At 38.3% G+C, this 13,680-nt stretch overlaps 1 protein-coding gene and 1 long non-coding RNA gene across 2 annotated transcripts; both read right to left on the bottom strand.

Moving 5' to 3' along the window:
* Positions 1-374: 374 nt before the first annotated feature.
* Positions 375-1,450, bottom strand: LOC122662914. Its single transcript, XM_043858615.1, has 2 exons — positions 734-1,450; positions 375-494 (listed from the first exon to the last, which is right to left on the bottom strand). Exons 1-2 carry the CDS (start codon positions 1,448-1,450, stop codon positions 375-377), a joined length of 837 nt encoding a protein of 278 aa, XP_043714550.1.
* A 5,489-nt stretch (positions 1,451-6,939) lies between these two features.
* On the bottom strand, positions 6,940-11,874 carry LOC122661133. The gene is made up of 3 exons (XR_006332831.1): positions 11,864-11,874; positions 8,172-8,178; positions 6,940-7,074 (listed from the first exon to the last, which is right to left on the bottom strand). It is a non-coding gene; the product is annotated as an uncharacterized LOC122661133 (long non-coding RNA).
* Positions 11,875-13,680: the final 1,806 nt, after the last annotated feature.

Here is a 13,680-nt window from a genome sequence, read left to right as displayed (position 1 = left end):
TGTTTGGTCATCTTACCCTATAGGCACGATTCACATGTTGGATATGATTCGACCTATTGATTTTCCAATGGTCCATCCTTAACCAACCTGCTAATCCTTTCTAAATTTATATGACCTAGTCTGAGATGCCATAAGTATGTTGAATTCGTTAGAGCAAGCTTGCGCTTCAAATCGATATTTGAAACTCCATTCACTTTAATAATAGAGTCTAGAAAATACAAACCATTTTTTAAATGTCCAAAAGCAATTAATTTATGATTTCAACGAATTGCACGTTTAGATGAAAAATGAAAAACATAGCCATCCGAAACCAATATTGAAACAAAAATTATGTTCCTCTTGAATGAGGTAACTTAGAAATAGTCTTTCAAAACTTAAACAGTAGAATCTAATTCTAATATAATAGTCCCCACAACCAATGCCATTGCCTCAAATCCAGTGCCCATCCTAAGATGCACTTCATTCATGTTCAGCTTTTTTGTCAACTTAAACCCCTGCAACATATTGCAAATGTGTGTAGTGGACCCAAAGTCCACAAACCACGAGTTAGTGGGTTCAAAAGTCAAGTTAGACTCATAAAGAACAAGAGTATTAAAAGTACCTTCCGGTGTCTTTCCTTGATCCTCTGGCTTCTTCTTTAAGCTTGTTAGGTAAGCGCGACAATTTTGCTTCCGGTGTCCCTTCTTGTCACAGTAGAAACACTTTTTCTTTTCAGCCTTCTTGTTGTCCTTACCATTACCCTTCCCTTTCCCTCTAGTGACTCCAAGTTTACCCTTACTTTCTTCTTCTTGCTACCTTTCGGTTCCAAAGAAGACTTCACATCAGTAGTAAGGACTTCTGTCTTCTGTTTCTTAAAACTTGATTCTACTTCACTCAACATATTTCCCAGTTCAGTGAGATTCACATCAATCTTATTCATGCGAAGATTAAGAGTAAATGAGGAATAAACTGAGGGAAGTGAATTTGGAATGACATCCCTCTTGTATTGTAGGGTAAATTCGGTTCCTAGGGATTCAGGTTCAAAAAATAAACTTTTCATCTTCATTACATGATCCACCACTAGAGTGTCATCTATCAATTTGGTATTGTGGATGAGAGTGGTAAGTTGGTGATGCACATGCCAGCTCTGCTTACCGTACACTTCCTTAAGTTCATCCAACATACTACCAGCCGTTAGCAGATTTTTAATGGTGTCAACTATTGACTTTTCCACTGACCTGAGGATGAGCAATTTTGCCTTGGAGTCCTCCCTCCAATACTGTTTGTAGGTCTGCTCTTCCTCAATTTCACCATAGTGGAGAATGGGGGGAGTAACTTTTTCAGTAACAGATAAGAGGGCTTCAATCGTCAAGAACAAATTAATGCCCCTAACCCAATCCACATAATTATCACCATTTAATTTTTTATCATCCTTGAGGTTACTATAGTTGATGTTGGAAGAGGATGTCATTGTTAAGGATCTACATACATGCACAAGATAGAATAAATAACACATGAATAAAACCATTGCATACAAGTGGGCAATTCTAAAACAATGGTCTCTCATATCTTATAGCTTAAGATATGAATTGGAACAAACCATACCCTGTACTCACAACTTACCTTATCAAAAGTCATTGATCATACTATGTATAGGTGGACTCCATTGTCCGTCTCCTAGGCTTCCAATATTTTTTGTCACTTGAGTTTTATATCCAGGTCATCACAGGTGTTCTAGCAAAGCTAGCAATGACAGATAGTTGTTTGGTAGTGAAGATGGTACAGTGGTAATGAGTTCAGGACATATGAAAGCATGGCAATGATTCAAAAGGTTCATGACTCATGTGGAAGTGTAAGAAGGCATTTGGCAGCATGTAGCAGCATTGAGAATAGTGTACATACAACTTCCCATGGTGACTTGAAAGGATTATGTGGAGGGGTCAAACTTGGAGCCAATTTGGGCATGACAAGTAGCATAATTGGAAGAGAAAATATATTGTAGAGCTGTAGTGCGTTGAGTCCTCTTTCCAATGCAACTGGAGTCATCCTATTCTGATGTTAGATGAAGAAGATATGGAGTTTTCTATATCAGTGGGCAGAAACTAAACAGGTGAGTCCAAGTGTATGCGGCCAATACAGATTAGTGATGATAATTTGACCTGAACATGTATGCATGCGAGATGCATGTGGTAAGTTGAAAGCCTTGGTGGCAAGTCTGGCTTGATGGCAGCCATGGCACAAGGGGCCACATGGCAAAGGCAGCTAGGCCGTTTGGTGTTGGTACAACAACTTCATGGAATTTTTGAGATGCATTCTACTCAAAATTTGGAGGAGCTCAAAACAAGAGTGAAGATCTCTTAGTCATATTTCTGGGAAAATGTGAATTACGACAAACCAATATTGGGTTGAGAAGTTCTGGTATAATATTCAGGCAGGGCACGATAGTTGAAGATAATAGTTGTTGCACATCAGTCAGGTTTAAGCCAAAATTTATGTGCGTTCAATTGAATATCTTTTTTGAGTTATTAGTACCCAAATTTATTGAGAATCATCATTGTGTTTCTATCTTGCATGTTCACACGCTTAGAAGTTTTCGTGTAAGAATTTTCACTTTGCTACTTGGATTTTAAGCTTATTCTCTTCTTATCAATTTTGAGAAGTGTTGTAAGGTTATTAGTGGTGAGCCTATTGGAATGTATACCCTTCAAACCCGAATTTGATTTGAATAAAAAAAATTTATTTTATTTTTGCATTCATTTTATTTACGGGCTTATAAGCTTGTTCCATGGGTTTTCACCCAAAATAGTTCTCAACTAAAGAGAGGACTGGACATTTGGTTCAAATGGTCATTACATTATATGTCACTAGAACTGATGATTTCAAGACATAAATGTAATTACACATTGTTTATATGTATAAAATAGAATTTGGTACAAATCTCACATGACCACTGCCTGTAGAGATCCTTGTCGTAACGGTGTTATGATACGAGTGTTGGTACACCAATGGTTGATGTGTCAGACTACATACCAATGTACTGGATTCGTGATTGTGAATCGTGAACGAAAGAGATGTTCAGCATGGAATCCACTACCTTTCATAGAGGAGTATCAGGAAAAGTCTGTGATCAATTGGATTGGAATATGGATCTAGTGGTATTTTTGTAAATTATTTATGGATAATTTACACATACCACCCCTGAGGTTTGACGAAAGTATGATTTTACCCCCCAATTTTGGAAAATTCTGCATACCCTCCTGAGGTTGACAAACGTTAACAAATAAACCCATTCCGTCAGTTCATGATTAACAGTGTTAAAATCAAAAAATAAAGTTACAAAAATACCCTCTCAAGGAAAAAAATAAAACCTGCAACTCATCTTCCCCAATCGATTTGAGGAAGATGAGTTGCAGGCTATTTCACACCCTCCTCTCTCTCTCTCTCTCTCTCTCTGTGTGCAATCTCCGTTTCTCTCTTTCTCTCTCCATACGATTGAACCCCAGGCAGTCAGGCCCAAACCCTCTTCTCTCTTTGTGTGCACTGTGCAATTTCCGTTTCTCTCTTTCTGCTTTTTTTCTTTGTGTCATCTTTATTTCTTCTCCAATGGCGGCTCCTCTTGCCATTCCATCAATTTATTATGGAAGTGGGTCTTGTTCTATGATTCTGTATTTCCTTCTATTTGAAAGTGATGTGAAGTTTAAAAGGTTTGAACGGGATTTCTAGCCTTTAAGGAGCGTTGCAGTTGCCTTATTAGCGTGTGACCTCTGCCCCTTGTGTTGCCGATTCACCGTACCATCTAATTCCAATCCCTCTTCTCGTTCACAGCAAACTCATTTCACTCGCAATCCCTACCCGCAGCATCCTCACCCCAGTTGTGAACTCCAAAACCCTACCCTCTGTCAGTGAGCCCTCCTCCCATGAGTCCCATTGCCTATGCCTCCTTTGCAAATCGCTCTAGATCCTTCGCTCGCCGTGCCACTGTCTCAATTTCCATGGTGTTCACATACTTGCAACTCATTTTCCCCAATCGATTTTGGGGAAGATGAGTTGCAAGTTTGTTTAAATCAGATTTTTTTTCTGTATTTCTGTGCATTGTCCAATAGTCCTTGTTAATCAATATTTGTATAATAAATTGTGATATTGTAGTTTAAATGTTTAGAAACCTCAATCGAGTTGCTCATGAAATAGCCTGCAACTCATCTTGCCCAAATTGTTTGGGGAAGATGAATTGTAGGTTTTTTTTTTTTTTCCTTGAAGGGGTATTTTTGTAACTTTATCTCTTGATTTTAACACCGTTAGTCATGAATTGACGGAATGGGTTTATTTGTTAACATTTGAAAACCTCAGGGGGATACGCAGAATTTTCCAAAATTGAGGGGTAAAATCATACTTTCATCAAACCTCAGGGGTGGTATGCGTAAATTAACCATTATTTATTATTTTATTATTATCAAATATATTATTATATTATTTCAATTATGTTTGATCGCATTTTTAGGCGTTTGATTGTGATCACAGAATCTCTAATAAGGACATGTATGATAAATTGGGGTTTGGTAATATTTATTTACATGCCTTATAGTTCATCACAAGATTTTGTTAGTAGAGGGTCTTATGTGCAAATTAAAGAGTTAAATTATGCATGACAATTATTGAGAAATTAAATAGGTCAATCATCTTTTTAATTGTCATAATTTTTATTTGATTAAATCATCAACCATGGTTAAAGAGATCAAATCCCTTTAAGATTCTACCTCTTCCCACTTTAGAAGCAAAATTGAGTTTGCAAATCCTAAGATTCACTAAAAAGTGTCTCATTCAGTTTAGAAAATTGAAAGTTGAGATTCTCTTCAGCCCTAATGGGATTGACAATGGGGGAGGACCCATTGACCGAATTTTCTAGCTCCTCTCTCTGTCTCTCTCTCTCTCTCTCTCTAAGTGGTGGTGCTAGGGTCAGGGTTTTTCAAACCCAAATTTTTTGTGATAGTTGATTTTCGATGGTTTGCATTGAACAGAAGATTCAAGAATTGATTTTCACCACACAAAAAAAAAATTCAAGAATTGATTACTTCAATATCTATTGTTGCTCAAGTATGACAGAACTATTATCTGGAAGAGGAACTTCAGAGGAACTTCGTTTGCGATTTTAAAGTAACCTATTCTTTCCCATTTTGTTTCATATGGGATGATCTCAAATTTGAATGCCAAAGTCTTATAACTAATCCAAATCCGCTGCGCTATTGGGTCAGATTCCCAATATAGCCAAGAAAACCACTAGGTATGAGTGTGATCCCAAACATTTGGGTTTATGTTGATCCTAGAAAAACATTGTAAAGGTTGATTGAGTCGATTACTTTAGTTGAATGTTCAAGAGGGTATCTCTTCGTAGTTTATGTAGGCAAGTGGTCAAACCACTCTAAATCTATGTATCACTCTGTCTCTTTCTCCCTTTCCCAATTATCATTGCACACTTTTTTTTTAAAGATATCTCCTATGGGTTCATCAAAGGCTTTTGGATAGAGTAGTTTTTAAATTGTCTTTTGAGTTTAATGTTTTTTCACCCTATTCACCCTCGTCTTGGGTTGTCCAATTGTTGATCCAACAATTGGACGAGGCTTTGCAGTTCTGGTACATGCTGCTTAGAAGGGTTGTTTGATACAAAAACCACTAATGAATGAAACATAAAAAAAATCAAAATAGTCCATATTTTCACCTTTCACCTTATCTATTCTAGTTTCCTTAGCTAACTAATCAACTATTGATATTATTTCCCTGGACTTCTTGACCATGCAAACTGGTCAAAAAATAAAAAATAAGCTTATGAACATCATACATTAACACAACCAAACTTCAAGGCCAAGAAGATTGCCCCCTTCCAATCATCCAACCCACCACTTCTTCAAAATTGGTCCTTACTTCTATATCTTCCCATCCTTGTTCACAAACGACTTGCAGCCCTTGCAAAACCACTAGAACCTCTGCCTCCTGTGCGAATCCTGTAAATCCACAATCCATAGAAATAACAAGAAAGTTTGAAATATAAAATAAAGCTGAGCTCCATCCAACTTCTCCAACAATAGGATCATAACTACCATCATAGATGACCACTGGTCTCCCTCTATTCTGGAGTAACTTCTGATAATCCAAAAAGACCAAGTACAATCAACCGGTTTAGGATAAAACAAAGGATCCTTAGAGATTTACCTGGAGTTCTGGCCTTTTCTTCATTTTCTCCGGTGCATCATAAGTTCCTAACAATATTCTTCCTTGTTCTGCACATGTATTGCAGACACCCAGCACCCACATTATCTCATCTGAATACCCTTCACTTGAGTGCTGGGGGTTCTCTTTTGACTAAACCTCCGTTTCCTAAACCATGTCTAGTATTGAAACCGTGTCGCAAGGTTTGAATTATGAGAATTAAGTTCTAAATCTCATGAATATGCATGCACTAACATGCGTATCTGGAAGCTGCCCAGTGCCTTAAAATTCACCTTTCTTTTTTTTTGGTTCTTTTTTTTTGGGGGGTGGGAGGGTGTTTAATAGCCAAACTCCCTTCTTAACCTTAATCTCTTATGTTAAGATCACACTTCCAATCCCACAAATTGCTAAAAAAAACTTCCCTAATCAGGCAGCATCTGGTTTAAATGCAAGGTCATCGACAATCCTCTAATTTTGTTATGAGATGGCTCCTAGAACCGACAAGGGGGTTAAGGCTGATATAAACTATTACCATTTTCTAAAGAATTTTTATCTACAAATTATAATGGTTTTAGCAATAGAAAATTTTTCTGAGACCACTCTAGACGAGTACCAATTCCAATGAAATAAACTGGAAAGAGATAGGTAAGTTTATGCAAGTCTTGAAGCATTAATGATATTTATTTTGTACCTCTATCATTCCAATTTGGCTTGATGGTACAATAAATTCAGGTAGGTATGCACAAAACATAGCTTACTTACCCGAAAGGGAAAATGTCGCAACTCGAAGACAGGAGCTACAAAACAGGGCATCCTATTGATTAAGTAATAAAATGAGAATATGCTGGTAGAGAAATGCTAAATCCACTAATTGAAATCTGCACAAAGCAAAGTCTTCCCTTCTGTTCAAAAATGAAAGGGTTTTTTTCCCCCTCTTCACAAAAAAAAAAATTCCCCTATCAAGATCACCCCTATAAAACATACTTTTAAGGGTATATTCATTTGTTAAAAGACCTCAAGAAACTAAACCTCTGGAATCAGCACTAGTGCAAAATCTGTTCTAATGCTTGTGTTCCTTCAGACAATAGAAAGCCATGCTATTAACTGGATTAGTATGCTCAAATTTGAGATCCATATCCAATTCATTGAAAAATGATTTGATGCAAGAGTATCTACTACCATAGGTTATAAATTAAGGAACACACAGCTTTGGTCCTCTACTCTAGACAGTCAAAAATTGCAACACTATTCAGTCTGGCATTAGAAATTACTGGGGAACAAGCAATTTTGATTACTTATTTCTCAGGATTTGGAATTAATAAATGGCCATGAATTAATCAATAATCAAAACAAAAGGCAGCAGCATTGAGTAGCCTCATTCTGAAGCAGGTGCCATGTCAACTTTTTCTCTTGAAATCTCCATTGGCAGTTTGCCACATCACCTACTTTACTCTCACTTTGCTATTGCATCTCATTATTCTCTAATCCTTGCTAATTTCTTAACTCTCTACAATGCTTTCTTTTTGGCTTAAACACAATGAATGAAGATAAAGACCCACTAATCCCTTTTCCCTCTTTCCTCTTTCCTGCCGTTTAATGCCACATCACAGCAAGAAATAGTGAGACCTTGTCAGTAAAATTCTTTAAATAATAAAAATAAGGGTTAAATATGCATGCACCCCCTAAGTCGTCCAAAAATTCCTCATGCACCCCCTGATATTCTGACAATTCCATACACACCCCTTGATAATTCCACGCGCATCCCCTGCTTTTCAAATTAACCCTATTTAAGTCCATGCCATTAATATCAGGCATTAAATGCTAACGGATCTGAAATTGAAGAATGTAATGTACAATTACACCCTCGCTAGGGTTTGGGTTTACAAAACTATCCAAAATAGTACTCCATCAATTAAAAACCTTTTTTTGACAGTTTTACCCCCACCTCTCCCTTCTCCGATCACGCTTCCGATGAGAGCACCTGCTTCAACCCTGCAACTTTGTCTTCTCTGTGCACCCACCCTGCAACCTGTCTTCTATGTGACCATTTCAAAGTGCCCTTCTCGCTCTTCTCTTCTGCTCTGCCTTTCCAAGCTGTGATGGCGATGCCAATGGCAAGGAGCATTGTCGGTCTGCTCCTGTTTATGCTGATTCTATTGTTGTCCTTATCCTCTTGGCATTTAAGCCATGGCGTTTCTTCTTCTCTTCCTCTCGGTGTTTTTTTGGTCAAGGTAAAGTGAATTCATAGACAACCAACTGGAACAACTCTTTTTTTTTCCCATGATCTTTCCCATAATTCCTTCTCTTTTGTTTTGATTCATTTGGATGCTCTCATTTTGAAGTTTCCCATTCACAAATTTTTTTCCCCTAGCCTTTGCACTTTTATTCTTGTAGTTTTCATTGAGTTGATGGCAATTTATTTTGGAACGCATTTCTGGTTTTTGTAAAATCTGAAAATGGAGTGAATCGTTTGACACCGGTGATCGTGAATGCGCATTTTTTTTAGTTGAATTCATGTAGGAGTTTCCAATGGTAACATTAATGTCTAGGAAATTTAACATTTTTTGAGTTGATTCATGTAGAAGACGGGTTACAGGGGAGGGTGCGCGGAGAAGAAAAGGAGTTTCTGTCTCTGTCTTTCAATCTTCGTCTATATCTCTATCTCTAATCTCTATCTAACTCTCTTCGGGTGAAAGAATCACGGCGGACAACATACCCAAATTCCCAAATGCATATTTTACAGAAAAATTCATGCCCTGAAATCCTAAAATGGGACAGTACGGATTCATGGAGTAAAGAACCCTAAAATATTGACCGAATAAACACAGAAATGATAGAGAAGAGATATTCAGACTTGCAGATTAAATGTACTCCTAGATAGGTAGGAGACCTACTAGGAGCCAAACAACCAGGAACTGTTAAGTTGCTGGTTCGATGGGGGCAGAATTGAGGTTTTAGGTCAATTTTAGGGTTAGGATTAGGGTAGTGGGGATGTATCTTATATGGTGAAGTTAGGCAGGTGTAGGGGAGTCTAATGAAATAGGTTTTATAAGTTTTAGATGGTTAAAAGTAGATTAGATGGTTTGGGCAGCAACTAGGGTTAGGGTTTTGAAAGGTGGAAGATGATGGAATCTAGGGTTTATAATAACAGGAATTCAGGTGGTTGAATGGGATTAATAGTTTGGTCGAATGTGGGTACGGTGGAGGGGAATATATGCTGAAAGTTACAGCTAACTTAGATGGTTAAATCAGGAGTTATGGAGGTTTCCCAGTAGAGATAGGAGAGAGGGGTAAAAGTGTAATTTCCAACAATCGGCTAGGTGGAGGGTACTGAAATTTGGATCTAGTCTCTCTTCGGGTTTGAAGAAGATTCAATCAAAATTTTAGTAGGTTCTGACGGTTAGATTTGGCTGGGCAGAATTCTCGCGAAAATCACCTTGCATGTGACCTTCTAGAAGGGAAGAAGAATAGTTGCAGGTTTTCAGTTTTGGACTTACTTGTGGATGAAGAACAGATTGGATCAAACTTGGGGTGATGTTGTAGACTTGAACATGCTTGATGCTGTAGAATCACTCTTGAACTCAGAACATGAATGTAACAGCAATGGAGAAAACAAATAAGCAATTCGAACCACCCAAGATTCCCACAGCAAGGTGTTAATCAGATCAAACACCGATTCCTTCAAACGATCCACTTGGGCTTCACACCACAAGGTGTCGATTGGATCAAACACCAATCCCACCAGCCTTGATCAAACACAAGACAAATCTTCAATGGAGAAGAAGAGACGAGCAGCAAAAGCTTTTTCATGAATCAAATTCGTGTTCAATGTTTGCCTGCCTTACAACCTTATATAAAAGACTCAAAATTGGACTCCTACACTAAAAAGGAAAGGCCTATTAGGTAACTTAAATTGACTAGAAAACTGAACTAGATTCAAAATAGAATCCTAATCCAGCTCAACTATACAATTAAAAGAAAACTACTAAAATCACTTAAATTGAACCAGTTATTCAAACCAGCTTTGGACTGATTCAATTTAAAACATTAAAAACATGAACATAAAACAAAATATAGGACTAAACTATCTAATCTCGTATGCAACCTAATTACCCATATTTTAGGCTCATAAAAGTGGCCTATTATGTAAACAACCCATGGGATCAAAGGCCCAACATGTATATAACCCAACCCTAGAACTTATTCCTAATAAAATAAGCCCATTTCGGTGATGAATCTGCATTAAGGCATCTATGGTGGGCACATAAAGAAACCCTTCTTTGGGTTTGGTGTTTTGGTATGAGCATGCCCCTAGGCGGAGTGGGGTCTCCTTGTGGGGAACGCCGACAGTCGAGCAGGGAAGAAAGAACAGTGGTCGAGTTAGGAGAGAGAATGAGAGGGGAAATTTGGGGGTAAAAATGTAAAAAAAAAATACAGTGAATGAGGGAGTGGACACTACTGCAGGGCCTGGGAGGGGCAAATGTACGCAGCCTTACCCCCTACTACGCAAGAGAGGCTGTTTCCAAGTTTTGAACCCGCAACCAACAGGTTGCAATAGCACAGCTTAACCGTTGTGCCAAGGCTCGCCTACTCTAATGTTCATAATGTATCCCAGATTTTAAATCAGCTGAGTTAAGGCAGCTACGTGCCTCCTAGCATTTTGGCCTACGATGAGTAATTGACCAGGTGATAACTAAACTAGCCAAAGTGACCTGAATAAAATAGAAAAATTCACAATATGTTTAGACAAAAGTTAGTGATCCATTTATATATATATTGAATGAATACAATCAGCAAAAAAACTGAAGCACTTAAAAATGGACCAGGCGTCCTATAGTTTGCACCAAAAGTCAGTAACCTGAACAATGCAATTTCCCAGTACAAAAATCTGGCTCCAAACATTCCTAAAAACCCATGGAATATTAGGCATCTCTAGTCACCAGTCCAAACCCGATCCAATTGCCACTAACAAGAGTCTTTTAACTCAATAAAAAGAAGCATTTTTGGATTCTTCAAGAAAGTAGCTAAGTAAATGCAAGACATTCATTTCAAACATCCCAAAATCACAATTCACTACAAGGGAATAAAAAATTAACTTACCAGGAGTTCAGGAATTCAAATTGGCTTCTTACCCCTACTTACTTAAGTGATGACTTAATTGAAATGCAAACAGCAATTGGACTATTAATTAAATTTCAGAACTTGTACAAACCAAATTATGCAATAGTTGTTCCACACCCCATTATTCATTGACCAACTTTACCCTAATGCAGCCAACAGGGACATGGCTAGTCAAGGCAATTCAGCAGTTTGAGCTTAGGCAACAACTTAGCTATGTACACCGCTTTTAATCTATATGGTACAATAATCTTGAACTTACTCCGGAAAAATTAATAATAAATAAAGTCAATTGTAGAACACAAATGACTTTATAATTCCAAAAAAATGAAGACAATTTAGGAAAGAAATTCTTCAGAATATAAAAGGTTAAAATCATAAATCAGGAGGTCCACTTGAGGACCCTGAACAAGAGAATTTAACAGGCTTAAATGAAGACAGAAGAATAATCAGTTTTCCATTTGCCATATGTCTGAGTGAACCCCTTGGCCACGAGCCGTGCCTTATACCTATCTACAGTGCCATCCACCTTCTGTTTCATCACAAACACCCATTTACATCCAACGGTTTTCTTCCCTGGTGGAAGAACCAAAAGCTCCCATGTGTTATTTTTCTTCAAAGCCTCAATTTCTTCCATCATGGTTGCCTTCACTTTCCATCTGATAGAGCTTCCTGCCAATTGTTAGGAATACGAACAGAAGAAAGAGAAGAAACAAAAGCCCGAAAGGATGGGGAAAGGGAGTCATAAGAAACAACATGAGATATGGGATGTTGAGTGCAAGTCCTGACACCTTTGCGAAGAGCAATACGTAACTCAGGAGAAGGAACATTACCAGGTGGAGAGGTAGGTTCTGGATCCAGGTTCGGCAATTGGATGGGTACTGGAGCAACAGTTGATTGAACCTGCTTATGTTCCCTTGCATAGGTCTTCATGTTACTAGCATCAATCCTCCTCTGAAATTCACTAATAGTCTTCTAGACAGGAGTCTGGACTGGGGATTTCGTGCTTCCAAGATCTTCGACAATGAACTTCTTGTTGCTGATTTCGTACCGTTGGATCATGGTCAGATCGTTGATTTTGTTGGGGCAAGAAGGATGGATGCTAACAACTGATTGTGCATTGAAGATTCTCCCGTTCTACAAAACTTTAGGAGATTTCTAGTCCTTAAAAAAAGTGTGTGAGACTAAAAATTAGGAACCATATCAACATATGTGGTTCCGTTTTCAGCTTCACCTTTTCAATGAAGGCTTGTGAGACCATATTGACACAACTACCACTGCCCACAATTACCTGTCATTTTCGGACCACTAACTATACATGTGTAGAAAATACAGTGTAAGGGCCAATCATTGCCTTGGGTTTCAGAAATTATGATGCGACTAACCACGTGAGCCTCATATGTATCATCACCCTCATTGTCTTTATCATCGTAGAGCTCATTATCATTCCCATCAGGTGGGTGTGGCTCAAAGAACTCCGTAACATGCTAGCATCATTTACTTCGACTGTTGCTACGACAACATTGCTACTTTTTGGTCTCATGGGGCAGATTTTTGCAAAGTGTCTATATTTATTACAATTGTAGCACTTAGTGTCACTGCTGTTGCTTATAGGACCTTTACCTTTATCTGCAAGGGGTGGTAGACTGTTGGCCCGAAGGTCTATTAGTTGCAGGTGGTCTTCGCCTCGGTTCTCCCTGGCTTGAGAATTAAATCTTCTAGCTGGAGTTCTCAGATTCTTTTTGGCTCTCAAAGCTTTTGGAAGCAAGGTCTAGGGAGGGTCATAATGTACACAGCCTTACCCCCGCTTCGCAGAGAGGCTGTTTCCCGACAGATGTCATTTTCATGGACTATGGCAGAACAACGTATCTGTTGTGACCAAAGTAGTTCTGAATAGAGACAAATGCCACTTTCATAGTACTAATGCTCACCTATACTAGATGACATACAAATCTATCATTCCATTGCATTAAAAAACATTGCTCTGTATTTCTGTGAAACTAAAACCAGAAAACGATTAAATATTAATTGAGAGAGGTAAAGAGACCCAGTCACCAATGTTGCAGTCATTATTCTCATCATGTGCCATGAACTTGCTGGTTCTTTTAACGTAACGATTGAATATCTTGTGATGGAAGAGACGATCGCCCGCCACAACCACTGATTTCTGCATCTTGTTTGAGACCACCATCCCTACTACTGGCTTCATTGCCTGATCTCTGTGTCCAAGCAAAATACTATCTGTGCAATGTTAGTACTAGCAGGTATGGTGATTATAGGAACAATGGCAAGAAAATTTAGGGTTAAATACTGGAGTGGAGCCAGGATATATTGATTCCAGAGGGGAAGGGTTAAATTTCAACCATCGGGATTAGGAGGGGA

The sequence above is a fragment of the Telopea speciosissima genome, chromosome 5, assembly GCF_018873765.1.
Source record: "Telopea speciosissima isolate NSW1024214 ecotype Mountain lineage chromosome 5, Tspe_v1, whole genome shotgun sequence".
NCBI classification, from domain to species: Eukaryota; Viridiplantae; Streptophyta; class Magnoliopsida; order Proteales; family Proteaceae; genus Telopea; species Telopea speciosissima.
Note: the sequence above shows the minus strand (reverse complement) of the source record. Positions and strands in the feature narration are given on the sequence as shown.

Excerpts from the sequence above, each read along its gene's own strand:
- LOC122662914 (XM_043858615.1), bottom strand. The coding sequence starts at position 1,450 with ATGACATCCTCTTCCAACATCAACTATAGTAACCTCAAGGATGATAAA. Across the intron at positions 495-733 it reads AGGGAAAGGGAAGGGTAATG|GGGTTTAAGTTGACAAAAAA; the intron begins GTAAGGACAACA and ends AATATGTTGCAG.